General features: G+C 39.1%; 1 protein-coding gene and 1 non-coding gene across 2 annotated transcripts in view; both read left to right on the top strand.

The window, feature by feature from the left end:
• The window catches only part of VEGFC (vascular endothelial growth factor C), an 85,466-nt gene extending 83,259 nt beyond the window's left edge, over positions 1 to 2,207 (top strand). Inside the window, exon 7 of the mRNA NM_174488.2 lies at positions 1,711 to 2,207. Within this exon, the coding sequence (NP_776913.1) occupies positions 1,711 to 1,825 (115 nt within the window). The 3' untranslated portion in view covers positions 1,826 to 2,207. The remainder of the gene's footprint in view (positions 1 to 1,710) is intronic.
• Positions 2,208 to 19,401: 17,194 nt separating this feature from the next.
• Positions 19,402 to 19,508, top strand: LOC112444657 (U6 spliceosomal RNA). The gene has a single exon (XR_003033027.1). It is a non-coding gene; the product is annotated as a U6 spliceosomal RNA (small nuclear RNA).
• The last annotated feature ends 7,136 nt before the right edge of the window (positions 19,509 to 26,644 follow it).

Raw genomic sequence — 26,644 nt, 5'->3', positions numbered from 1 at the left:
CTCTTTACAGATGGTGATAACCCCCACAGGACTTAACACTTACCTTCCATTATTTACAATATAGTGTCTATATGAATGTTAATCGTTACTTTTGTCTTCAGTAAACAGTGTCCTTCTTTTGATTCTCAAGAGCTTGTGTTACCATTTCAGTTCATCTTTCTGATGATCCAGCCACACTAACATGTTAGCTACTGCATGAGGAGACTTCCATGAACCTAGGTATCTCTTCTTCCATTACCATTTCAGAAAACCTTATAGGAATCCTTATGTTTCCTCTTTAGAGTATTTTTTAGCAATGATATTCCAATTTTACTTGCATATCCTATTCTAATTACCAAAAGGATATACCAAAACTATAGAAAAATATAGATACTAAATCTTTTTAAAGATCATTAAACCATTTTGCACATTGAATCCAAGTGAACCCAGTTTACAGTGAAAAGCCTGAAATTTTTGTTTACATAAAACTAACCAGTTACTATATTTTTCTACACAGTTCTTACATTAACTTAGAAAAAACGTCCCTATCATTGTATTTCTCCTCACAGAATACATTGTTTCTTAACGGCTTTCTATTTACTGAATTTCTTTCTATGTTCATTTTTCTAAGCATGTAATTCCAGATTTTATGCATATACTGAAACAAAAAAAAGATAGTTTGATATTTTGAAAAAATACATACTCCTCACTTTCTCATCATATTTATTCTAAAAGTGTACTGGGCAGAGTACCTATTCTGTGATTCATTACCTTAGTCAACAACTTTCATTGATTACTGAAAATCATATCTTTTTAGTAAAGGATTACCAGTATCCCTATACTAATGCATTTGTGTTTAGAAATGAAAGTAAATAAATAAAATTTTAACTAGATATGCTTTCAGGAGCAAAAGAAATGATATTTCAAAACCCTCTTTGTAGTTTTTCTGTGGTACATTTCTGATTTCCAGGTGCCCTTGCATTTTTCTCCATGGTACATTATGTATACTCATCCCTCAGAAAGTCCTTCAAAGATGTTCTGTTCACAGGAGCAACAGGGCTGTGGATGTTATTGACTGCTGAGTCATTTGTCCTTTCACCACCGCTAGAAACTGGACATTGAGGGTGGGGGGAGAGGAACCTCCCCCACAGTGAATACTGTCCCTCCCTGCCCCTTCTCCCAGCCCACACTGCTTTTGCATGGCGTCCAGGTGGACGAGGGAGGCTGGCCACCCTTGTGCAGCAGCCAGGTGCCAGCCCAAGTTAAGAGTAAGGGTGGGGCCCTCCTGTGGACCACAGCCCTGCCAGAATGGCTGGGTTTAATCTCCCTGAAGTCTGGGTTCCAACCAAATCCCAGATTCTTGAGAATTCTGCCACGCTTATGTGATCATGCTAAATCGGCAGACCGTAAATACTCACTTTCAAAATTTCTGTTTTATGTTACTTTCAACTACAGAGCACAGACACTTCAAAAGAATGAGTGCTAACAACACCCCATTCTTCCATTTGTTACTTCTGCAAGCAAGACTTTTTTTTTTAGGCTTTTTCCATCCCTCTTAAATTTGGAAATTCCAGGCACAAACTTTAGCAATTTATAAACTGGACAACCGTTTTATGATAAAATGAGTAACTTTGTTCCAGTCTGAAACTTAGAAAAACGAACGTGCGTTTGTAGCATAACAAATTCATCTCGTGGTCTTTAACAGAAGTCTGTCCTTCTTTGTTCCTCTAGTTGTTACAGACGACCATGTACAAATCGAGTCAAGCATTGTGAACAGGGACTTTCATTTAGTGAAGAAGTATGTCGCTGTGTCCCTTCATATTGGAAAAGACCACATGTGAACTAAGATTGTATCTTTTCTAGTTCGTCATTGTTCTTTCATGGGAAACCATGCTGCCATGTTAGAACTATGAACACAGAGACTTTGTGGACCGGGTAACAAAGACAAAAGTCAGTTTCCTGAACCACCTGGAGAATGTTACAGAAATGGACTGGAGCTCATCTGCAAAAGACCTCTTTAAAAGACTGGTTTTCTGCCAATGACCAAAAGCTGAGGTTTTCTCTTGTGATTGTTTTTTAAAAAGAATAATGACTATATAATTTATTTCCACTAAAAATATTGTTTCTGCATTCATTTTTATAGCAATAACAACTGGTAAAGCTCACTGTGATCAATATTTTTATATCATGCAAAATATGTTTAAAATAAAATGAAAACTGTATTATAAGCTGTAAGTTGAATCTGTTACCATCTTATGCTATCAGCAAAACCTGATATTGTGAAAAGTCATCTCCCCCTGTCCTCCCTGTTTTTTTTTTGTCTCTGGGTATCAGATTATGATTGCTGAGAAAAAGTATGTTCCTGTAAAAGAAAGTTTAAGATAGATAGCAGTTGCTATTACATTTTATTTTTAATCTCAATATATTTAATGAGTATAAATGTTTTAGCACATGGTACTTTTGAATTTATAGCCAAATGAATCAACAGAAAACATATCATCTTATTAGATAGTCTGCTTAGCATGGTTATATCACTGAAAGTTATTCAGTGCCCCAGGAGCATTCAGACTTAACCTGGTATAATAGCTATCACTATGTATTAATATTAAAATGGCTTTAAAATATTTTACTCAAAAATAATCTTTTCCAAATATTTAATTCCTTGTGACTAGCTAAATACTTTTTATAAGCTGAAGTGCTTCTATCCAACACATATAAGTTGGAAGTGACATTTAAATGCTCATATGTTAAAAAGCAACAGTCACACAGAGTACTTATTTCATTTTTTTTTAAAGGCAACACACTAAGATATTTTTTTCTGAGAACAAATATTTGCTTACATAAATACAACCACATAAGTGGTTTGCTTGTTGAAAGAGAATTGATTATTTGCTTGTATGACATGGTTCCTAACAAAAATAAAAAACCACATAACTACTAGCAAATACATAAAAATAAGTAGTCCTAAAAGGAGAAAAAAGAATCTATAGAGTTATGTGAACATAAAAATAAGTCTTTTAAAACTTGCAAATATAATACAATGAAAAGGTATAGGTGACTACTGAGTACAATAAAAACATTAGTATCTATATGTTTTGCTACAAAATAATTTATTTTTTATAATACTTTATTAAAATGTTGATGTCCTAAATATATTGAAACACTGTTTTCAATACTGACTTTTAAAACACTATTATATCCAAAATTTATTGAATTACATGTACATATTCTGGACAACTCTAACATCTCGTTCATAAAGTCAAATCTTTTTTTTATCTATTGGGAAGAAAAGGCAGTCTTCTGAAATTCTCTTATTATATATTTATGGATCATCTTTATATTTTTTAAGTAAAGATGGATCTGGAGCCTGTAGACAGAAAATACGTGTTCTGTACATCTGTGAAGCAGCTAAGATGTAGGTAATTTTCAAAGTTGAGAACAGCAACCAAACTAATAATAATAGTAAAACAAAAGTAAAATATAAGTAAATTTGACAACAGCTATAGTTTTATCAAAACTTCCCCAAGAGAACAAATTCAGGGGTCATTACCAAAAGGAAATATGGAATCACAATAAATAACATCCTTCCACCTGAAAGAGAGCCACAGCCCTTGGTGCATAACATGGTCACTGTCTATACAATTCATCCGAGATTCAGTTTCAATAATTTTTCATCACATTTCAGCCAAGAATATAAGCCAACATGATACAATCTGTTATGTTGATGTGGTATTCATCATTTTTAGTCCTGATATATTTAAATATGTTAATTTATTTAGCTAATTTAAAAAAAAAAAAAAACCTAAGTTTCCAATGAATCCCTTGAAGCCATGGAGAGAATCTTAGAATCTGATATAATGACCCTTACAAATTATCAGTTTAAAAAAATCTAAACTATGTGTTGACAATTAGTTCCTCAGAATATATGAGTATGTCAAAAAAAAAAAGAAATCACTAGACCAAAATATAAAGTATAAGGCATGCCAGAAAAAATAACATTTAATTTGTCCCTGGAGGTGTAATAATTTTGATGAAAAGCAAAAACAACATCAACAAAGCAATACTTAGCCAGAGATTCTTGCAAACAATTTTATGTAGACCATAAAAATCTCACTTCCTTACATTATAATAATTGAGATTTTGTGGTGGTGGTTAAGTGGACTAGAGATCAAGCTAAACAGTCATTTAAAATATTAATATTAACAAACAGGATTCAGTAAGAAGCTAAAATATACAGTGAAGATGTTCATAAATTCTACAAGAGTCTCCAACTACCAATCAGTCAACTCTTAAGAATAAAGATGAGTGAACACTGGAAGCTTGAAGCAACAAATACTATATCCAAATCTTGGAAAGTTTATAAACAGAACTTCATGTCTAGAAACCTACACTGTATGCTGCTGCTGCTGCTGCTAAGTCGCTTCAGTCGTGTCCGAGTCTGTGCGACCCCATAGACTGCAGCCCACCAGGCTCCCCCGTCCCTGGGATTCTCCAGGCAAGAACACTGGAGTGGGTGCCATTTCCTTCTCCAATGCATGAAAGTGAAAAGTGAAAGTTAAGTCGCTCAGTCGTGTCCGACTCTTCATGACCCCATGGACTGCAGCCTACCAGGCTCCTCCGTCCATGGGGTTTTCCAGGCAAGAGTACTGGAGTGGGGTGCTATCACCTTCTCTGTAACACTGTATATGCTCTGTTTAAAAGACTCAAGGAACAAAGTATTTTGGTGAGCAGTTACAAGATTTAGCTTCCACATATTTTTTTTTTTTTTAGAAGGAGGTTTTGACCTTTTGACATTTGCTAACTTCTTGGGGGAAACAGATTCCATTATTAGGATTTCTAAAAATCAACTCTGCCCTCCACTTCCACACTGCTCAAAGCAGAAGTGAGCATTAGTGGTGAGCCCTGTGTGCACTTCTTTCAGAGAAGGGAGAACATCACTCACTGACCACACAGTCCAGGCTTCCTCCAGGGGTACCCTGCTCAGCAGGAATTTTACTCAGTGAAGGAGAGAGAAGCAGCAGATTCAACAGGTGAGGGAGGTCATACCGAAGCACTTGTTTTGGTATTTTGTTAAGGTTTACACATCTCCTTAAGTAACCAAATTTCTATATTCGCCTTCCCAGGAAATGCTGGGGCAAAGCACTGAACCAAGCTCCCTTGACTCCACTTCATCTGCAATTCTGTGCCATCCCCCAAGGTCTGAGCTCCCAATAGCAGGCTTTTCAAAGGATGCTTTTTAGTGATTTTACCTTTAGAACAGAGTATAACATAAAAATAGTATTTCCCTTCACTGCAGTAGAAGAGTGTGTTGATGTGTCTGATTTTTTAGATGAACTGTAAAAAGTTGTGAATAAATGCAATGTTTGTATCCTAAAGAAGCAGAGAGTCCACCCAGAGAACTGCTTAGGAAAGTCCATGGCACATATGTTATAAAGTAAGTACTGCTCTATCTGTTTGTGTTTGAATTTTTAAGATATTGGCTATTTTGTAGGCAGAGAATAGCTATCTGTTAACTTATAGACATGTACTAATAGGTGGAGTTTGATGGTTTGAAACAAAAAAAAAAGTTTCACATGCTCTTTTTTCTTCATTCTATAGCCAACAACCCATTGCTTAAAAAAAAAAAAAGAAATGTCATAACAGAAAGAGGACTAGACTGGGAATTGTGAGCCAGGTTTTTAATCCTGATTTTCTGCTTTGTCCTTGAGCAAATCACCAAAATCTGAGTCTCAGTTTCTTAATCTGTGAAAGTAGTAAGTTGAATGAAATTGTGCATTATGTCCAACTCTAGGGTTACAGACACTGTACTAAGCTACCTTCAGAGGGGAGGTAAAAAGAACAACTTTTAAGAACTTCAGGGAAGCACCACGCCTATGATTAGTGAGACAACCATTTCTTTCAACTCAAAACATTTACAGTTGCCTCTGTAGACAATCCATGGGCAGCACCAAGTGTTTTGACTTCTGGACTTACGAACATGTAGATGCCAGATCCTGATACTACAGGCCCAGTTCCTAATCAAATCCTATCATCAGAATCCCAGATGGAAACACTGTCAGAAGTCAGTTTCGCTTCAACAGCCTTGCCTGGATGAAATACAGTATGTGTGCCTCTGACTGAGGTTTGGAAGCAGTGCACAGGAAATCTCAATTTTTGCTTTCTTGTGAAAGTTGCTTGGTTTTGTTTTGGGTTTGTTTGGTTTTTTTGTTTGTTTGTTTTTTGAGATATTTACTTTTCCAACAGTTGAAAGAAAATTTCCAGAGTCTCCATGTGTGATCCCCTTTGATATGAAGAAATCAGGAAATGCAACGCTTTAAGTTGTCTAAAGTAGTTGTAATTAAGAATTAGAATTATAGTATAAAAGATTTTCATTTACAATTTCTGACATGAAACATTTCAAACAATCACATGAGAATTTTGTTGTGATTTTGTTAATGATTAATAGTTACTCGTAATGAGGGCACTAATCAGAGGAATGGGGCTTCCCTGAAGTTTTTTAATTAAAAAAAAAAAAAACTTAAAATACATTTGGCTGGAAATAACTTCCATCTCTGTTTATGGGCATGGATGCTGAAAGTCACATCATTCACCAGCGATCATATCATGACGAATTTGCTTTCAAGAAGACAGTGAAGAAACAGAAAGAATCTCTTCATCTCTGGATTTAAAGCAGATGGTTTTGCACTTAATGTCCTATCACATGAGAATTCCATCATGATTGTTTCATAACAAGTTACATGACAGGTTTGTGCTGTGTGAGGAAATGACAAGCTCTGTGACCCCTGTCTCATGAGAGTAGGCAGTGACAGAGCTAGCGGGAAAGAGAATTTTACTTCATCCGTACCACGTGGTAAGGACCCACATCTCCTGTGCTGGGGGTACCCAGACCTTCAAGGAGCTGAGGAGGTCCTAGAGGTTGCAGAGTTCTCTTGAGTCCATGTGAAAGCACAGGGCAAGTGACCATTAGTGTACCGGTTTTCTCACTTCTACGGTAGCAATCAGTGTGTGCTCCACAAAGTCGTAGGCTGGACACCAGACCCCCAGGCCTCATTGCACAGAGCAACTCTGCTTCTATCTGTTTTATGTCAAGACATTTGGGAATTTTAATTTTTATAAAAGTCCTTGCAAATTCTTCCTTCAAATTACTGCTCTGAAATATGACATTTACCTTATTGAATTACTTTAACAACTTCTTGCTCTCTGCAAAAGACATCACCTTCCAGAGGAGCAGCTGTGGCCAAAGTTTTGGTCAAAACCCTGTAGCTCTGAAAACCCTCTTCAACCAACAGATTGCTGACACCAAGAAAGGTCACTGTGCTCTTATCAGGAGAGGAAAAGAGTTCGCAACCCCCATGCAAAGTGCCCCAGCTTGAATAAAGCTTACAAGAGAGAATTTATGAGAAAAACTGGGTAGGCTTTCATTCAGGCTTTTAAAATAATTACACCTATTGGACAGCCTTTGACCAAAGGTAGGCTGGAGCATCCCCGGGTTGGATTTATAAGCAATGCCCCCCTCCACACACACACCTTCAACTGTGAGGCATTATTCTTTGCCCAGGTCCACATGCTTGATTCTCTCTTACCTTATGAAGAGTTGTTGTACCAACGACTTTGAATCTGTAAACAAAAATATGGAGCATCCCTCATCTGATATGCTCAATTTTTGTCAGAAGGTTGGTATGAACTCAGCTCATTTTTTACACTTTGCCCTCTCAATCTGGTCAGCTGCCATAACAGAATACCACAGGCTTGGTGGCTTAAATGACAGAAAGTTATTTCTCACCATTCTGGAGGCTAGAAGTCCAAGATCAAGGGGCCAGCAGAGTTGGTTCTGATGCAATCTCTCTCCCTAGCTCCTCACTGCCACCATGTGTCGTCACTGTATTCCTATGTGGTCTTTCCTCGAGGTACCTGTGGAAGGAATGAACTCTCTGGTCTCTTCATATAAGGACACCAAACCAAGCAGATCAGCACTCCAGCCTTAGGATCTCATTTAACCCCGATTTCCTCCCTAACAGCCCTATTTTCTGATGTAATCACATTGGGGCTTAGGATTTTGACATAGGAATTTGAAGGGGACACAGTGCAGTCCATAGCAGCCTCTCTTGCAAATTTTAATTGGCAAGAAAAAGTTGGATGTGAATCAAACATTTTGACACCAAAGAAATTTATTTCAAGGCAGATAGAGTGCCTTAACAGTGTTGGGAGCTGGTGTGAGAGCAAAGGAGATCGGCAGAGAAAATAACTAATTCAAGAACCCTCAAGCTACACCTAAAACTCAACCTGAGAGAGTTTGTGAAAAATAGCCTACCTAACTGAGGTGTCGGAGAAGGCAATGGCACCCCACTCCAGTACTCTTGCCTGGAAAATCCCATGGATGGAGGAGCCTGGTAGGCTGCAGTCCATGGGGTCGCAAAGAGTCAGACACGACTTTCACTTTTCACTTTCATGCATTGGAGAAGGAAATGGCAACCCACTCCGGTGTTCTTGCCTGGAGAATCCCAGAGATGGGGGAGCCTGGTCGGCTGCCATCTGTGGGGTCGCACAGAGTCGGACACGACTGAAGCGATTTAGCAGCAGCAGCAGCAACTGAGGTGTAAGTAAAAATAATGAAATCAGCTGGATTTTGCTCCCAACTTGGGTCTTAAATTCACCTGCCTCTGGAGTTGATAACATCAAGATACCTTGTACTGTAATGGGTTTGTTCTGAACAACTGTGTGCTGCTTTCAGGAATCACCATGCATCCTTAATTTGTCAGATGAAATCTGGAGGTAACTGTGACAAATCCAGAAAAGGTGTTTCCAAACAAGACACAAGCTGATTTCAAGACAATCGTGATTTCAAGGGGACATTCCTTCATTCCTTGGTTCCAGCTGATGGAAAAATCATCAGATATGTTTGTGTTTAGAATAGCACAGTAAGCCCTCAATAAGTAATTTATATAGTCTTTGGTAGTTTTCAATGTCAAATTCTCTTTTTAACCAGTATTAAAATATCCAAGACTTCAACCTTATTTTATTTTTTTTTTCTAATTTTATTTTATTTTTAAACTTTACATAATTGTATTAGTTTTGCCAAATATCAAAATGAATCCATCACAGGTATACATGTGTTCCCCATCCCTCCCCCTCCTCCCTCCTCCCTCCCCCTCCTCCCTCAACCTTATTTTAAAATCACAGCAAAGTTCTGAGAGAGCAAAAACTTGAGAGAATGTCAGGATTCAGCCAAGCATAAACTTTTCGGATCTGAATTTATCACGACTTGTGACTGTGACAAAAGAATGTTGTAATACAGAATTCAATCATATATCTTGTCAAATTAGGTTATTAAACTTTGTACTTTAAATATATCAATTCCAACCCTTCACTCTTTAACATGTAAAAGAGTTTACTGGAGGCTAGCTTTGAGAGATCAAGATAAATGTTCTGAGAAATGGTCATTTTTAATTTTAAAATGTGGGAGTTTTTGTAAAACATACAGATAGAAAGAAAAAGGAAACAAATGAGAAGAAATAATTCAAAGTCATCTGAATATTAATGACATTACATTGGAAATAAATTTTATACTCAAATGTCTACTTGATTAAGCATTTCCTGTATCATTGAGATAGGAATTTCCTTCATTTTTAATAAAATGCACTTTCGTGAAAGGAGAATGAAAAAACTGGCTTGAAACTCAACATTAAAAAACTAAGATCATGACATCCAGTCATATCACTTCATGGCAAACAGAAGGGGAAAAATGAAAGCAGTTACAGAGATTTTATTTTCTTGGGCTCCAAAGTCACTGCAGACCATGACTGCAGACATGAAATTAAAAGTTGTCTGCTCCTTGGAAGAAAAGCTATGACAAACCTAGACAGCATGTTAAAAAGCAGAGACATCACTTTGCCAACAAAGGTCCATATAGTCAAAGCTATGGTTTCCTTGTTAGTCATGTACAGATATGAGAATCGGAGCATAAAGAAGGCTGAGCACCAAAGAATCAGATGCTTTCGAATTGTAGTGCTGGAGAAGACTCTTGAGAGTCCCTTGGACTACAAAGAGATCAAACCAGCCAATCCTAAAGGAAATCAACCCTGAAGGGCTAAAGCTGAAGCTCCAATTCTTTGGCTACCTGCTGCAAAGAGTTGACTCACTGGAAAAGACCCTGATGCTGGGACAGATTGAAGGCAAAAGGAGAAGGGGAAAGCAGAGGATGAGGTGGTTGGATGGCGTCATCAATTCAACGGTCATGAAACTGAGCAAACTCTGGGTGATAGTGGGGGACAGAGGAACACGGAGTGCTGCAGTTCAGGGGGTCACAAACAGTTGCTGCTGCTGCTGCTGCTGCTAAGTCGCTTCAGTCGTGTCCGACTCTGTATGACCCCATAGAAGGCCTCCTACCAGGCTCCTCTGTCCCTGGGATTCTCCAGGCAAGAACACTGGAGTGGGTTGCCATTTCCTTCTCCAATGCATGAAAGTGAAAAAATAAAGTGAAGTCGCTCAGTCGTGTCTGACTCTTAGCAACCTCATGGACTGCAGCCTACCAGGCTCCTCCATCCATGGGATTTTCCAGGCAAGAGTACTGGAGTGGGGTGCCATTGCCTTCTCCCACAATAGTTAGACATGACATGGTGACTGAACAACAACAACCTTAGTCATAAACCTTAGAAATTCAGTTTAAATCAGCACTTCTCAAACATTAACTAGAGAATTCTTACTGCATTGTTAAAGGGAACATGCTCTGGAAAATGTCACTGAGAAATGCATAAAATTCCTGTCCTTTAAATTGAACAAAGGAGGCAAAAATGTGTCCTTAATATATAACTTGCTTATAAGATTGAATGTAGCTATTAAACAGTTGTTGGAGAAAAAAATACCAAAACTCAGAAATAACTATATTGGGAGTTCTCATCCATTTCTAGCATATTGGAATTTTTTTTTTTTTACTTTTTCTTCCCTCAAAAGAAAATAAATTTATAGAGATCTATAGAAATCCTAAGTACCTCTTCTAAAAGATGAACAACAGAAGTCTCAATCAAGGTTGTTGAAAGCATAGTTTGTTGAAAAGGGTGAAAGGTTAAAGTGTAGAATTATGAGAGTTTGGAGGAAGGGAGGTAATAATTTTAAAATAAAACTATAAAAATCACCAGACCAAAAAGAGTGTGTGATATATAATTTTACCAGAGGGATGGTATGGGGAGGGAGCTGGGAGGGGGGGTTCAGGATGGGTAACACGTGTACACCCGTGGTGGATGCATGTTGATGTATGGCAAAACCAATACAATATTGTAAAGTAAAAAAAAATAATAATTTTTTTAAAAAGTTAAGATTAAAAAAAAAATACCAATAGGCAAATTAAAAGGTAAAAATGTGCTCAGTCACTTCAGTCCTGTCTGACTCTATGCAACCCCATGGACCATGGCCCACCAGGCAGCTCTGTCCATGGGATTCTCCAGGCAAGAATACTGGAGTGGGTTGCCATTTCCTTCTCCGGTGATAAAAGGTAAAATAGGACTCTGCTGCTGCTGCTGCTGCGTCGCTTCAGTCGTGTCCGACTCTGTATGACCCCATAGACGACAGCCCACCAGGCTCCCCCGTCCCTGGGATTCTCCAGGCAAGAACACTGGAATGGGTTGCCATTTCCTTCTCCAATGCATGAAAGTGAAAAAATAAAGTGAAGTCGCTCAGTCGTGTCTGACTCCTAGCGACCCCAGGGACTGCAGCCCACCAGGCCCTTCCGTCCATGGGATTTTCCAGGCAAGAGTACTGGAGTGGGGTGCCATTGCCTTCTCCTACTATAATATTAATAAAAATATAGATAATCCTCCATGTATTCAATACTGCAAATCTTCAGAAAACCTAAATGTTATCAATAAGATTCAAGTTTTGGATGATACTTTTATTTTACTGTAGCCAGTAAAATGTAGCCATGTGTGTAAACTGTTCTAGTCTGCACACATCAGGGAACTAAGCTGGACTTGAAATAAAACACTCATCTAAAAAATTTTGATTAGACAACCACAAAAACTTGCAGATAATATTTCAGTTTGAAGGTGGCTGGGTAATGGTGAGGTGGGATATACTTTCCTATATTAACAAATGATTTCTCTGTGACAATCCTCTTCAGTCTTCATCAATTTTTATCAGGTTCCTCTACTTATCAAATTGTATGAACTTTTAAAGAGTTATTTAAATTTTGATGTTTCTACTTGTTCACGTATATCTCTCCTTGTTTGCTGTTGGACTGGTCATGGAGTTTATGTTGTCTCTCTGTCCAAAAATATTATGGAGTCTAACCACTTTTTCTATCTGCTCTTTTCATGTCATTTATGTTAAGCCTCCTTCCCTTTACAGTAGTCAGAAGATTTTTCACGATTATGAAGATGATGGAGAAAATGGTATCACTAAGGAACATCTACAACAATGAACCTGGGACATGAACTAGGTCATTACTTCTCAGAGAGGGGAAACTTGTTACAGGCAAGTCTAACTTCAAGTCTCTTTTCCTTCCGTGGTTTTACAAGGAAGTCATTTGACTGCCCTGGTCAAGCAATCAGATGCTTCTTTGAATTGTAATCCCAATGATAATTTCATTGAACCTCCTTTGTTCCTAAGATATAAAATCCCTAGAGTTGTAGAATATCTGTATAAGAAAATAAAACTATTCAAAGGAGAAAAACAACTTACAAATAAATTTGCCAGAGAATCTGTGACATAAAATGTTAATTATTTCACGTTAGAAAAAAGAATGTCCTATAAAAAATTAATGGTTCCTTAATGGTAGAATTTGCAATATTTAACTTTTTAAGTCATCAAAAACTTATTTTACTGTATGGCTTAATTTAACTTTTGCCCCAATAATTTAGTCAATTGCCCTACTGATATTTTTGAATAATTATTTCCTCATGTGGGGTGAATGAGTGTGTGTGTATGTGTTCTTATTCTATGTATCAATTATGTGGGGTTTTTTTTGGGGGGGATGCAGCATGTGGGATCCTAGTTCCCCGACCAGGGATGGAACCCAACCGCCTGCATTGGAAGCACAGTGTCTTAACCACTGGATTGCCCGGGAAGTCCTTGTATTATTTTCTTATGTACTGTTGGTTGCTTCCAAGGCTGTCTATTTTTTTACCCACTTATTTTTTATTCTTTCATCAGTGCTGTGAAATTTTAGCCTGAAACATTTTTAATCTCTGTTAGGTACAACAATTGGAGAAGGCAGTGGCACCCCACTCCAGTACTCTTGCCTGGAAAATCCCATGAATGGAGGAGCCTGGTGGGCTTCAGTCCATGGGGTCGCTAAGAGTCGGACAGGACTGAGCGACTTCACTTTCACTTTTCACTTTCATGCATTGGAGAAGGAAATGGCAACCCACTCCAGTGTTCTTGCCTGGAGAATCCCAAGGACAGGGGATCCTGGTGGGCTTCCGTCTATGGGGTTGCACAGAGTCAGACACGACTAAATCGACTTAGCAGCAGCAGCAGCAGGTACAACAATGTTCCTTCTTTCTCTTCTTTTGCCTAATTTTCTTAGCTCCTGAAAACCACAGGGATTCTGTCTCCTAAGACATACTATCAGTCATCCCACAACCTCCCTGACTGGCATTTCCTGGAAATTATAATCTCAGAAGGATGTATGAAGGTGGAGCAAGGGGAGAATATTGGCCTACTCACTTCAAAATTAGCATCAAGACAGAAGAGGAGAGTTACCTGGTGCCTTAGCAAACTCTCAAACTAACTGTCACTCTATGGAGGAATTACAGCATGACTTTCTATTTTATTTAGGTCCACCTGCCTGTGTTATCTCAGAAGGTGAAAGACTGGGCCGATCACCAGCTTTTTAAAAAAATCTAACTATTCAACCCTCTAGTTGGGGTAACTTCTTCCCAGACACTGCCTATCATGTGTCGTTCATTAGTGGTCTTCATAGGAACTTGATTACAAAGTTGAGAAGAGTGATGGACTCCAAGAGGACAGGTGACATTTAAACCCCAAGTCCCACTGCCTCTTCAGACCATGGTTATGGAACACGATTATTGGAGGAAGTCACATCTTACAATCTGTCCTCTTGTCATGCTGAGGATGAGCACACTTGAACTTGGAGATGGCCTTACAACTTCTGAATGGGAGGGACACTCAGAGATGGTTGCAGGACCAGAACCCGCACTTGTCATCACCAATCAGGTAATAGTCAAGGAATCCTTGTGAACACATTTTCTCCTAAGAAATGTGTAAGATTACTTCTTCCTCTCTAATGGCATTTTGGGTTGTCGATCTTTAGATAAATATATAAAATCTTTATGCTAAAGCAAAAAACAATTTGGGTGGGAGGAGAATTAGAGTGAGAAAAATGGCACCCTCTGGATGAATTGGGCTTCCCTGGTGGCTCATCTGGTAAAGAATCCTTCTGCAATTCAGGAGACCTGGGTTCAATCCCTGCATTGAGAATATCCCCTGGAGAAGGGAAAGGCTACCCACTCCATGGAGAATTCAAACACTGACCCTATGGGGTCACAAAGAATCAGACATGACTGAGCAAATTTCACTTCACTGGATGAAAATGTTAACAGAATCTCAACGGAGACTTTTTTGTCAAATTATACACCCTCCCTGGCATTAACTTTAGCAATAGGTATGGAATTCATGAGGTGCTTAATTTTTATTGTACAAATTAAAGACATTAAATAGGAAGTTTTTTAGATTCTGCCTGTGGTGTAATTTGTGCCTCAAGGTTGAAATCTATTGGAAGGAAAGATTTGACCACAGTTAATCATAACTCACAGTTGGTGGTTGGCTAACCTACAAAGTTAGAATGAGGATAATTAAGTATAATATAATCATGCCTTAAATATAATTTCTTTTTTTTTATGCATGTACATGGATTCACTAGGCTTTTGGTGTAAAAACAAGAGCTTGTCTTTGGAGCTGGATATCAGTTTTATATACAAATCCTTAAATGCTTTGTATGTTTGGCAGTTTTTATTTCATTAAAAGAATTGAGAAAGTCAATTGCAAAGCAATCTGAAAAAAAAATTCTTCTGGTACATTTGCCCTAAACATTGACCGTTGTTGGCATTCCCAGACCTAAACGGACACATTGTTTTTTTACTGACTCTCCTTGGCTGAGCCTTTCCAAAGCATTCAGTTTTTTTTAATAATTCATAACAATTTTTCCCTATATTATGGTTTTTAATTGGAAACACTGAATAAACATTCATTCATTTCATGGAGTAATTCACCATAAGGAGATGACCAAGTTTAGATCATATAATTACATAAACTTGAGAAAAGCCATTCCCTTTATAACTAAAATAGACACTTGTGTGATTAAAAGATTTTGAACTATGGACTGTGAAGCTTCAAATAATTACTCTTTCAGTCTTCAAAAAGATTGCCCCTAAGGAAATACAAACAAGAACATCAAGTCAAGCACCTGTAAGCAGAGAACATAAAACTAACATTTTAAATTTGAAAGTGCTAGTGGTCTTTCTGTATTTTCTCATTTTATATCTTTCTGGTGACTTCTAGTGCCCGGAGCATGCTCTGGATTAACATGTTTACTTTCTCTCAAACCTCTAGTTCCCAAGTCTTTTATGTCCTGCACCCTACTCTCTCACCTCAACTCCTAAGTGGCAGCTCTAAGCTTATCAAACCTAGGAGACTACAAAATAAAGTGCCTGCTTAAAAGCTGAGTGATGCCTGTTAAAAGCTAATGCTACCCAGGATAAAAAATAATAAAGGAACAGGAATGTAACCTCTGACCTCTCTGAACCAGGAAATGGTTTTTCCAGTAACAATGAATATACCTTTTCCAAACAGAGGTCAAATAAGTTGTAAGTAACAGAGTAAATTTAAAACACTATACATGGTAGACTGACATGTGTTTTTCTTCACATAATGTTATAAACAATGGTCATATTTGAAAGGAAGAAACTTAGCACAAATCACCTCAAATTTTAATTTTCTCTCCTGCCCGCCTGTCTTCCTCTTTTTTCATTTTCACCTTCTGAGAAAACTTCAGAAGCAGCCACCTCAGAGTGCATCCATTTGCTGGGGCGCCATTGCTTAAAGTAGTCTTAAGCTTGATTTCAAAGACAAGCTTGATTTCAGATATAATTTTTAATAAATCTCTAATCACTATTTTATTTTTGTGCTTGTCCTGTAAACTGAAATATTCAAAGGTTAATTTTATCTATTCAATTAACAAATATTTAGTACATTTTGCCAATTTTTCCTTTATACCAAAGGAATGTGATTATTCATTCTGTCTGTAAGTTTATTGCAGATGAAATGCCATTTCAGGATTTCAGACAGCACCTTTTCCATCTTGTGTCCTGTCAGGCCCAGCAAGGATATTTCCAGACTGTCAATCCTCACATTTTTCTGGCTGACTTTGTTCTTTCCTGTGTGCAGTCTGACCAAGCCTCCTTTTCTAGAATAACTTTCAGCCCCCATGGTCTCATGAGCTTCGGTGCCACAAAGGTCTATTTATATTTATATTAAACCGGACATGTCCATGTAACTGCATATTCTCTGTAATGTTTTCTCCATAGCCAAGAAAACTCAATAAGTTAACTTTTGAGATAATATCTAAGATGAAAATCTCAGCTGTTTGACTAAAGGATGGATTTCATTGAAATGTTTCACATTTTCAGTACATTGCTTGATAGAGCTATTGCATGTAACAGATTCTGATTTAGCTAGAAATGAAATTCTCACAACTGAATATCAGCTCAAGCCACAGAAAAGAATATAAGAAAGTTCAACTACTGGAAAAAGAGAGTGGATACCATTCTTATTTGGGAGGTGTGAATATCTTGCATTGACGTGTAGCATCTTTTATCACTGGAGTGACAAGTTAGTTTAGGAATTATAGATAATTAACACAATATTGTTACTTATTGTATTTTCACCATTTTACATTTTCTTCTTTACAATTCCTATTAGTCACATGTTTGGCTTCATAAGTTTATCCTTTCAAGTCCTTATCCTTTCTATCCTGATTTTCAACTTTTTAATATTTTCTTTCTTCTGGGTCTTGAAATATTTGTGCACTTGATCTTCCAATCAAAGAATTCAAGCTTCAAAGGTGGTTGTCCTTTCTTGCAGTTTTATGCATAAATTGAGAAATCTTGAAATGGGAACAATTATAACTAAAATGTTAGGAATTGGGAGAAATTATTTTTTTAATTTTGTAAAATACCTAGTGTAATGCCTAGGATGTAACAGGTGCCTCATTTTTTAAAAAGCTATTAAAAACTTTATTGAGATGAAAAGGTCTCCAGATTGAGTATTTTCCATATCATGGAATTTACATGAAATAATTGACTTGCCCCTTACATGTTAGGTTTTGAAAAGCCAACAAAATTCCAGTTTTAATCTCTTTAATTCAGAATTGTTTTCAGCGGGAATTAGACTGCTATCCTTTATGTGGAGATGCTGTGATACCAATAGGTTAGTGCCTTTTGCTGAGCAATATGTTGCATATTTTATAACTTTCTATTTCCAAGATTGAAGGGTCAGATATTTTTTTTTCTCTAACATCTAGCTGCAAAATTGATGATCTAAAATCACTTTTCTCTGACTGTTTCCAACTCGAAGTTCTTTGCCTCTACTGAACTGAAAACAGTGATCTACATGAAATAGAATGGAATTAAGGCTTTGGCTCTCTGGAGGTTCTGGCAGAGAGAAATGGTAGAGAGGTGGGGTTCTCACTTAACTACTCATGAAATTGGAGAGTAGCATCCTACTTTGGAGACAAATACTGAAAAACAGAGTATGTTGAGAATAGCCTGGATTTCTGGGCTCTATGGAGGCCTGTGGGGCAATCTGCCCGAGTCCTGTACTACTGATCTGACCCAAAGTGAAAAAAAGAAAAGCTGAATCTTCCTTGAGTCCAGGGAAGGTAGAATTCCTCCAGGTGTTTTTACAGAAACAGACAACTTCCTACCTACCAATAATGTGCCATAGAAATGAAAAAAAAAAAAAAAATGAGGCAATTTCTTAAAGCTCAGAAATATGTATTCCTTTTTACATTTCCACACATTTCGCTGCTTTGAGTGCAAGAACACTCTAAAATCAAGATGACAAAGCAGTATTTTGCTCAAAGGGGGCTTTTTTTTTCTTCTAATCATTTAAAACCCAGTTCAAGAACCTGCCAAATCCAAAATAATTATGTGAGATATCTAATCTTCCTCCCATGTTGTTATAAATCATGAAAAACAATGTTCCGTTTCAGCTCCATGGCGTTTTGGCCGCAAAGTACACGAATAGCATTTTGAGAGTCACATACCACCCAGCAGAACTAGGGCTATCAGGATACTCAGACATGTCAACGGAAGGAAACAAACCAAACAAACTAAGAGACTCTGGCTGCATGAAGAAAGCACACAGGTGAAACAACCAAGTGACCCACAGGGAGAGCGATGCCAGCCGAAATAAAGGTGTGACAAGTGCCAAAGCTTGAGGCCAGCTTCCTATGAAATGAAAAATTTAATCTAAGTCTTCAGAAAGTGTAAAGCCTTGCATTTGGAAATTCTGAAAATGGCTCTTCCCAATATTTCCCCCTCTGCACTTTTTTCTTCAATCCCATTAATATAATAGTTTTCACAGTATCATAATTTTCACTCTATTTTTAGAGTGGTTGGAAGCCTTGTTCTAGTTTGATTCCATGATAAGAGTATTCCTTCCTATTTGCAAAGAGAAACAATATGCCAAGTGATGGAAGAAGCCCCTCTGCTCTCTGCCAGCAACTACTCACAGGGGAAATAAAGACAGAGGACACTATCCAAACCCTCTCTAAAAGTTGCAATTGAAAAACACCAGGTTGAAATAATTCTACTCATCAAAGTCATTAAAAAGTTAACCCTGAGGAATAAACGAAGTGGAAGGAATTCTTCCAGGCATCTTGGGGAGTTGTTTCCGCCTCCCAAACAGTCCAGCTTCCAGAGAATTATTGAGACAAAAAAATAAAAAATACTTATGACTCAGGTATTCTTAAAATATTTCCTTTTTGTTCCTCAGTGGCTTTTCAAGTCACCCTCTTATGAATGCACAGCCCTCACACATTTCTACCTAGCAGCACCAAGCTGTTCCTCAGATCTTTGTTTCATAAGGAATTGATGAGACCGTGATTCAAGGTCTCACATACTGTGTGTGTGTCTGTGTGTGTGGATGTGCGTCCTCTTAGCCATGGAGTAGGTAAGTTTAAAATTGAACATGTAAAATATCATGTATGAAACGAGATGCCAGTCCAGGTTCGATGCACGATACTGGATGCTTGGGGCTAGTGCACTGGGACGACCCAGAGGGATGGTATAGGGAGGGAGGAGGGAGGAGGGTTCAGGATAGGGAACACATGTATACCTGTGGCGGATTCATTTTGATATTTGGCAAAACTAATACAATTATGTAAAGTTTAAAAATAAAATAAAATTAGTGCTCGCTTCGGCAGCACATATACTAAAATTGGAACGATACAGAGAAGATTAGCATGGCCCCTGCGCAAGGATGACACGCAAATTCGTGAAGCGTTCCATATTTTTTCCTGTGGCGGATTCATTTTGATATTTGGCAAAACTAATACAATTATGTAAAGTTTAAAAATAAAATAAAATTTAAAAAATAAAATTAAAAATAATAATAATAAAATTGAGTTAATAACATAACCTGTGTATTCAGTACTTGCTATTTCTTATTTTGTCCTGTGTGCATTTTTCACAGACGGCTGTGGGAATCTCTCTCCTCCCACGTCCTCCATACCGTGCTGTGCGATCACCCCCGTTGAGGGTCCCACCCGCTTCTGCCTGGTTGGGCTGTGACTGTGTTGAGTCAGTGAAGCACAGTGAGCTGAACAGCTCCCCAGGGCACTCACGCTACGGGAAGCCTGAGCGACACGGAGAAGCCTCGCACGTGTGATCCGTCCGCTTTCCCGCTGAGCCCGCCTTCACTGCGCGCAGCCCAGCAGCGGACACATGCCTGATTCCAAACGGCGGTCCTTCCGACCAGCCCCAGCAGAGGCCCCCGATACCACCGAGTAGAAATTAGGCGTCTACTGGGAATTTTTCTTGGGGGGGAGGGGGGTACGGGTGCAAAGTCTTAGGTGCTGCGTTTAGGCAATAATAGTAATTTAAATAGAACTGGATGCCATGAAATGAAACACTGTCAAAAACCAACCCTAAAGTGAAAGTGAAGTCTCTCTGTCCTGTCCGACTCTTTGCAACCCCATGGACTGCAGCCCGCCAGGCTCCTCCGTCCATGGGATTTTCCAGGCAAGAGTACTGGAGTGGGGTGCCGTTTCCTTCTTCAAGAACTCTGAAAAGCCTGTGGTAAACTAAAAAATGAGCACCAAGAGACACCCACATCCCCATTCCTGAGGAGACACCTGTCAATATAACCTTGTGTAATCTTGCAGAAGAAAAGATGAAAGATCTTGTGACCGGTCATTTACAGCTTATCCAGGCCTGTCACAGTGTCCTATTAGAGGGAGAAGGAGGAAGGCTGTACACAGAGAGAGGAGGCCATGTGAAACCCGAGCAGAGATGCAAGTGAGGCAGGCAGGGCCACAGAAGAGAGAGAGGCAAAGAAGAGATTCTCCACGAGAGATTTCAGAGGGAACTGAGCCCCACTGACACCTTGGTTTTGCCAGTAAAACCCAGTTTTAGGTTGGTTCTCCAGAACCGTGAAAGAATGGACCTCTGTTTTAAATACTCAGCTTGTGGTATTTTGTTAGCACAGTCATCGGAATGCAGGTGGCCCTCAGACAATCCATGAAGGCCTGGGGAGATTGCTGTTGGAAGCTAGAGGAAAGGAAACAGTCCTGGGGGAAATCAGGAAAACACTGATGAACTCAGCAAGCTGGGTAACGAGGCTTTGGAAGAGGAGCTGGTGCCCGTGGCTTCTCTCGCAGCTTGTGGTAGAAGGTCACAGCAGAGCAATGACCTGAAAAACTAACTATATTCGGTTTTCAAGAGCAACTGTAGAGACCGTAGGAAAGCAGTTCACAACAGAAAAACCTTAAATAAGAAAGGATCTTCGGTTCAAATATCAAACAGAGTGCTAACAGAAAAACACTGTCACAGAGTCGAGATGTCAAGATGAAACTTTATGTGTGACTGGGAAGCCTTCGTGAAGGCCTCAAAAAGATTTACGTTCATAATCTGCGGATGCATTCAGATGGGCAGACAGCTTCCTAATGCTCTTCAGGGTCTGCCTCCGTTAAGGGGAAAAGTAGGTTTGTTTTTTTTTTTTTCAGTCTTAAGGATTCCACAGAAGTTGCACAAGTGGCCCAGTGCAGAAATGGGCTTATTTAGAAGAGATGTGTGGATATAGATTTTCATCTAAAGGGTTAGGTTCGTAAGTTGACATATAGCAAACCCACAGGGTTTTAAGGAAATGTGTTCACTGAAACTGAAAGCAACAGAGATAGCACAAAATGAAGAGTCTTTGACTCCTCAAGCTTCTACAGACAAAATACAGGATGAAAGCAAAATAAACAAACATCTGCTCAGCTATAAATGTGGGCTACCACTTATGAAAAAGAAGAATGTCCTGGGAGAGGAATGAAGGGCCCAGGATGAATCCAAAAGCCACAGAGAGCATCTCTTAGGTTGTGGGTCTGAGCCTTCATCAAGGAACCAGTAACATGGCCCTGCTGGATTTCAGAATTGCTAGGGACAGGAGATTCTGTTTTTGAATAGGACAGTCTATTAGTGTTATCCTAAATCTGTTTGACCATCACATGTTTGCTCTCTGGAGTCAGATAACCTGACTCTTTCACTCTCAGATCAGATTGAGAGAAACCACACTTGAGGAATTGCATCCAAGGTGTCTTATCTACATGTCACCTGATTTAGATGACAAGAATCTGGAGCTTGAGCCCGAGATAGAAGCCAAAATAGAGTGAGGCTTTGGAGTCTCAGAAGACAGTGACTGTATTTGCAGACTGTGAGATTTGAACTCTTGTAGCCTGACAGTGAATGTAGCATATTCTATTTCCTGAGGATGGGCACCAAATGTATCCCACACAGAATGTGTTTCTGAAATGTGCTTTGTGACACTCCCATCAAGAAATGCAGTCTAAGTACATCCCTCATGGTCCAGTGGCTAAGACTCCAAACTCCCAACGCAGGGGACCCAGGTTCCATCCCTTGTTGGGGTCCTAGACACCACACGCCACAACTAAGAGTTCCCATGCCACAACGAAAGAGTCCACGTGCCATAACTAAGCCAAGTCAATAAAGAAAAAGAAAACAGAAGTGCAATCTGTTCTTCTTCCTTCGGTCTGGATGGGCCTGTGCTGGTTTCAGTCCATCAAGTACAGCGCAGGTGCGGCCACCTGACCTTGAGGCTGGCTCATTCATCCAGCTTCTCTTTTGGTCCAGGTCATCTGAGACTCATTCTCTGGATTCTGCCTCCGCGGTGTCCTCCTCCAGAACCTCCCCACTGTGCCATGTGTCTCCCACCCCACATGGAGGAGGATCGGGTAGATGCCCCTCATCAAGAGTCCCAGCTGAGTCCAGCCTTTGAGTCACCCCAGGCCAGACACCAGACATCTGAGTGAGGAACCCTCCAGATGACTCTGGCCCTCAGATATTTGAAACTCCCTCAGCGGAGGCCCCAGACATTATGTGGCAGTCACAAGCCATCCCTGCTCTGCCCCATCTGAATTCCTGACCAGTAGAATCAGTGACCTTAATACAAGTATTGTAGTTTTACAGTAATAAATACAGATATTTTATTACACAGTAACCAAAACAAGAATAGATCAAAGAGGACAAAATCAAGGAAGAAGTGACTAAAGAAATGCTGGAGAGGTAAACAAATATTAATACTACAACTGAGTTTGTTTACATGCCTCAGCAACATCAGCAAGTGGGCTTTCGTGACATATAAAGGCCCTGGAAATGGATAAATGAGGCCATTAGTTCTCCATGCAATATACACAGTTCATGATTAACATGCGAAAACCAAACACATGCACAACAGCGGCATGGAGGAAGCATGCCCTCCAATGTTCTGTGTCATTATTAGAGAGATGCTTGGCAAAATGTTAAGCAAGTTTGTTTTTAAGTCTGCCTGATTTGCCAAAATACCAGTGATTTTTAAGAGAGGGGGTTGGAGGTGGGGAGAGGGGAGAATGGAAAGGAATCTTAAACTATCAAAGAAAGGTTCAGCCCAAACCATTTTAATGAAAACAAGACTTCATAGCAAAGTTGCCAGATATTCCAATGGACTCACAGCATTTTAAATTCCTAACAGCACACAAGATGCTTTTTCTGTGATAATATGTTTCCTTCACAAAAACATGGACGCCCTTTGCAGACAGTGTGCTACTACTGACTAGGTCTTCGCATCTTTTGCTGCAAACTTGGTGCACTCTTTGTGCATAAGAAATACAAGGTCTTAGACCAAACTATATCCTCTTTATAAACAGCATTTTAAAAGGTGACAGAATCAGTGTATTATTCTGACTTGACACATGTGTACCTGCTCAAATTAAGGGGAACAAGATTTCCAGGTGAGCAAGCCTCCTTATCCTAAGGAATAATAACAAATGGATGCAATTATCCAAGGAGGCAGCCAGGTTCATAATAAGGAATTGTATCGAGAGGAACACTAGCATGTCACCAAGTGCACACTGGGTCTCTGTTACTTAAAGACAAATTATCAGAATGCAAGCAGCTTCAAACAACACCCACTTATTAACTTACACTCCAAAGGCCAGAAGTCCAGAGGGGCTGAGTCCCCTACCCAGGGTCCCACAGGTTGGATGCCTAAGGCTGGCTGGGCTGGACTCCATCAGGGCTCCTGGGGAAGAATCTGCTTCTAAGCCTGTTCATGTTGCTAGCAGCATTTGCTTCCTTCTAGAGGACTCTCCTCTCAGGGGTGGTGAACTCCCCTCACACAGCATCCCTTTCACATTTAGAATCACTGTGACTTTCTCTTTTACAACCAGTTGGAGAAGGTTGAGAAAGCTTATGTGACTATTCAGCCACCTTCACCATCTCCCTATCTCCAGGTGAACTAATTAGTCATCCTAACATCAGTGGAACCACATTGCTAAAAAAAGGAAGAGGTCTCAAACTGACTTTCAGCCCTCCCTGTACGACTATCAATATCAGCTCTTAGGCACTGTGACCTGTCAACAGGCTCTGAGTTTCAGAGTCAAAGCATACTTTGAGTTCCACTTCTGTCTCTGACCAACTCTGCAGTGGCAGATGTATCCATTTATCACACTCCATTTGGGGGCGAAAGGAGGAAATACTACATATTCCATAGGGTTTGTGTGAGAATTAAGTGAGAATTAAGTGTAAAATGGATCTCATCCTATGTTTTTTCCCTAACAAGCACTCAAAAGAAATCCCCAAGCTCTGTCTGCCCTTCTTCTATAAAACTACATATGAGCTATGACTATACTTATAGAACAATCTTATTTTTTGGAAAGTAGACTCTGGTTTTAATCACAAAGTGTTTTCGCTCAGTTGTGTCTGACTCTTTGCAATCCCATGGAGTGGAGCCCACCAGGCTCCTCTGTCCATGGGATTCTTCAGGCAAGAATACTGGAGTGGGTAGCCATTCCTTCACCAGGTATCTTCCTGACCTAGGGATCAAACCCAGGTCTCCTGCTTGGCAGGCAGATTCTTTACCATTTGAGCCACCAAGTAAGTTACTAATTCCTGTATTTTTCATAGTTCAGAAAATTTCAATGATGTACATAAGTCTAATTACTCGCATTTTGTTGATGAAATTAAGAGAATGATTTAAGTAGCTTCTCCAGGATTACTAAATAAGTTAATGGCGGGATATGAAAAATTTCAGAAGAGTCATCTCCTATTGTAGAGCAAGCCCCAAGGCATACACAAATCCATGAGCCATAATACTACCTTCAGGGTCAGTCTCACCTCTTCCAAAATTTTCTACCCTAAAATGCATGGAGATTTTGTTGAAATGAGATAGGAACCAAACAAATTCAAATAGCAAGTTAACCTAGATCACAATTTGGTTTAAGAACTGAGAGCTGCTTGCCAATCCAAAGTGCATATCTTATGGGTTCAGAAATATTATCTTCCTGTTTATTTTTTCCTGTTTTTCTGTACAGAGCATCCTAGAGAAATCACCCACTTTACACTCAGTTGTTGGTAATAACTAAGGAATGGACATGGAAAGTCACAGAGATTTGAAGGAAAACAGATGTTTCTAGATTTTGGTTTTTTGGTTTTTTTTTTCCACAGATACTGAAAAAAAAAAAAATGCTTAGAAAAACATGCCTTGCTTAAGTGCAATTTCCTCCAAAAAAAAAAAGCTACATTTCTCCTGTAAATGGATTCAAAAACACCAGCTATGAAAAACTACCACCAAAATTATCATACTAGACCAGACCAGAAAGTTGGCATTTATAGCAACTCATCTGCAACTATTCCAGAAATTTGGAAGCACAGAGCTAGTTTCTGTCACTGGAGTTTGGAAAGGAAAAAAAAAAAGCTGAAAGGATTTGGAATTAGATTACTGAGGAAAACTAAAATTTGATTTCCCAATTAAAGTTTTTTTTTAATTTTTGGAAATTTTCTAACTTTTGGAAACATAGGTGAATTTAAAAATTAGAGTTATGATTATGAATAAATAAATGATTGAGGATTCACACATGTTAAGATAAAATTTTAAATCAGCTTTTAAGAGATAAATGCAAATTATTTTCCTATTTAGATGTTTTGTCTAAATTCTCTTTGATTCTTTGCTCATTCCTTTTTATTGGCCAGTTTATTTTCAGTAAAAGAACTCAAGCTACATAAGACCTGCTGGTCTGAGAGCTGTATTTCAATTTCCAAGTCACTAGTAATCCAAAGTAACAGTCACAAATGCTTTGTCAATTAACAAGTTAAGACAGAAGTTTTACTAGTTTTTTATAACTAGAACTAGTTCTACCTGACAAAGCCTTTATTAAGGAAAACTGAGAGGATAGAAACTAACTCCTGTGTAAGTAAGGTGGTCTTCCTAGGGTCTACAGAAAAACAGGCATGGGCTTCCCAAGTGGCTCAGCGGTAAAGAACCCGCCTGCCCGTGCAGCAGCCACAGAGACAGGGGTCCGATCCCTGGGTCAGGCAGGTTCCCTGGAAGCAACCCACTCCAGTATTCTTGTTGGGATGATTCCATGAACAGAGGAGGCTGGCAGGCTACAGTCTATGGGGTCTCAAAGAGTCGGACATGACTGAGCACACATGTGCACACAGAGAAACAGGCAAGTCTCTAATTCAGGGAGAATATAGTATGATTAGATGTTACATGTTATATTATTTGTCTTCCTTACCCTCCTTACTTCTGCTTCATTGACTACACTAAAGCCTTTGGCTATGTGAATCACAACAAACTGTGGAAAATTCTTAAAGAGATGGGAATACCAGACCACCTTACCTGCCTCCTGAGAAACCTATATGCAGGTCAAGAAGCAACAGTTAGAACTGGACATGGAACAACAGACTGGTTCCAAATTGGGAAAGGAGTACATCAAGACTGTATACTGTCACCCTGCTTATTAACTTCTATGCAGGGTACATCATGCGAAGTGCCAGGATGGCTGAACCACAAGCCAGAATCAAGATTGCTGGGAGAAATATCAATAACCTCAGGTATGCAGATGACACCATGTTAATGGCAGAGATGAGGAACTAAAGAGCCTCTTGAT

The sequence above is a fragment of the Bos taurus genome, chromosome 27 (assembly GCF_002263795.3).
Source record: "Bos taurus isolate L1 Dominette 01449 registration number 42190680 breed Hereford chromosome 27, ARS-UCD2.0, whole genome shotgun sequence".
Taxonomy (NCBI): Eukaryota; Metazoa; Chordata; class Mammalia; order Artiodactyla; family Bovidae; genus Bos; species Bos taurus.
Note: the sequence above shows the minus strand (reverse complement) of the source record. Positions and strands in the feature narration are given on the sequence as shown.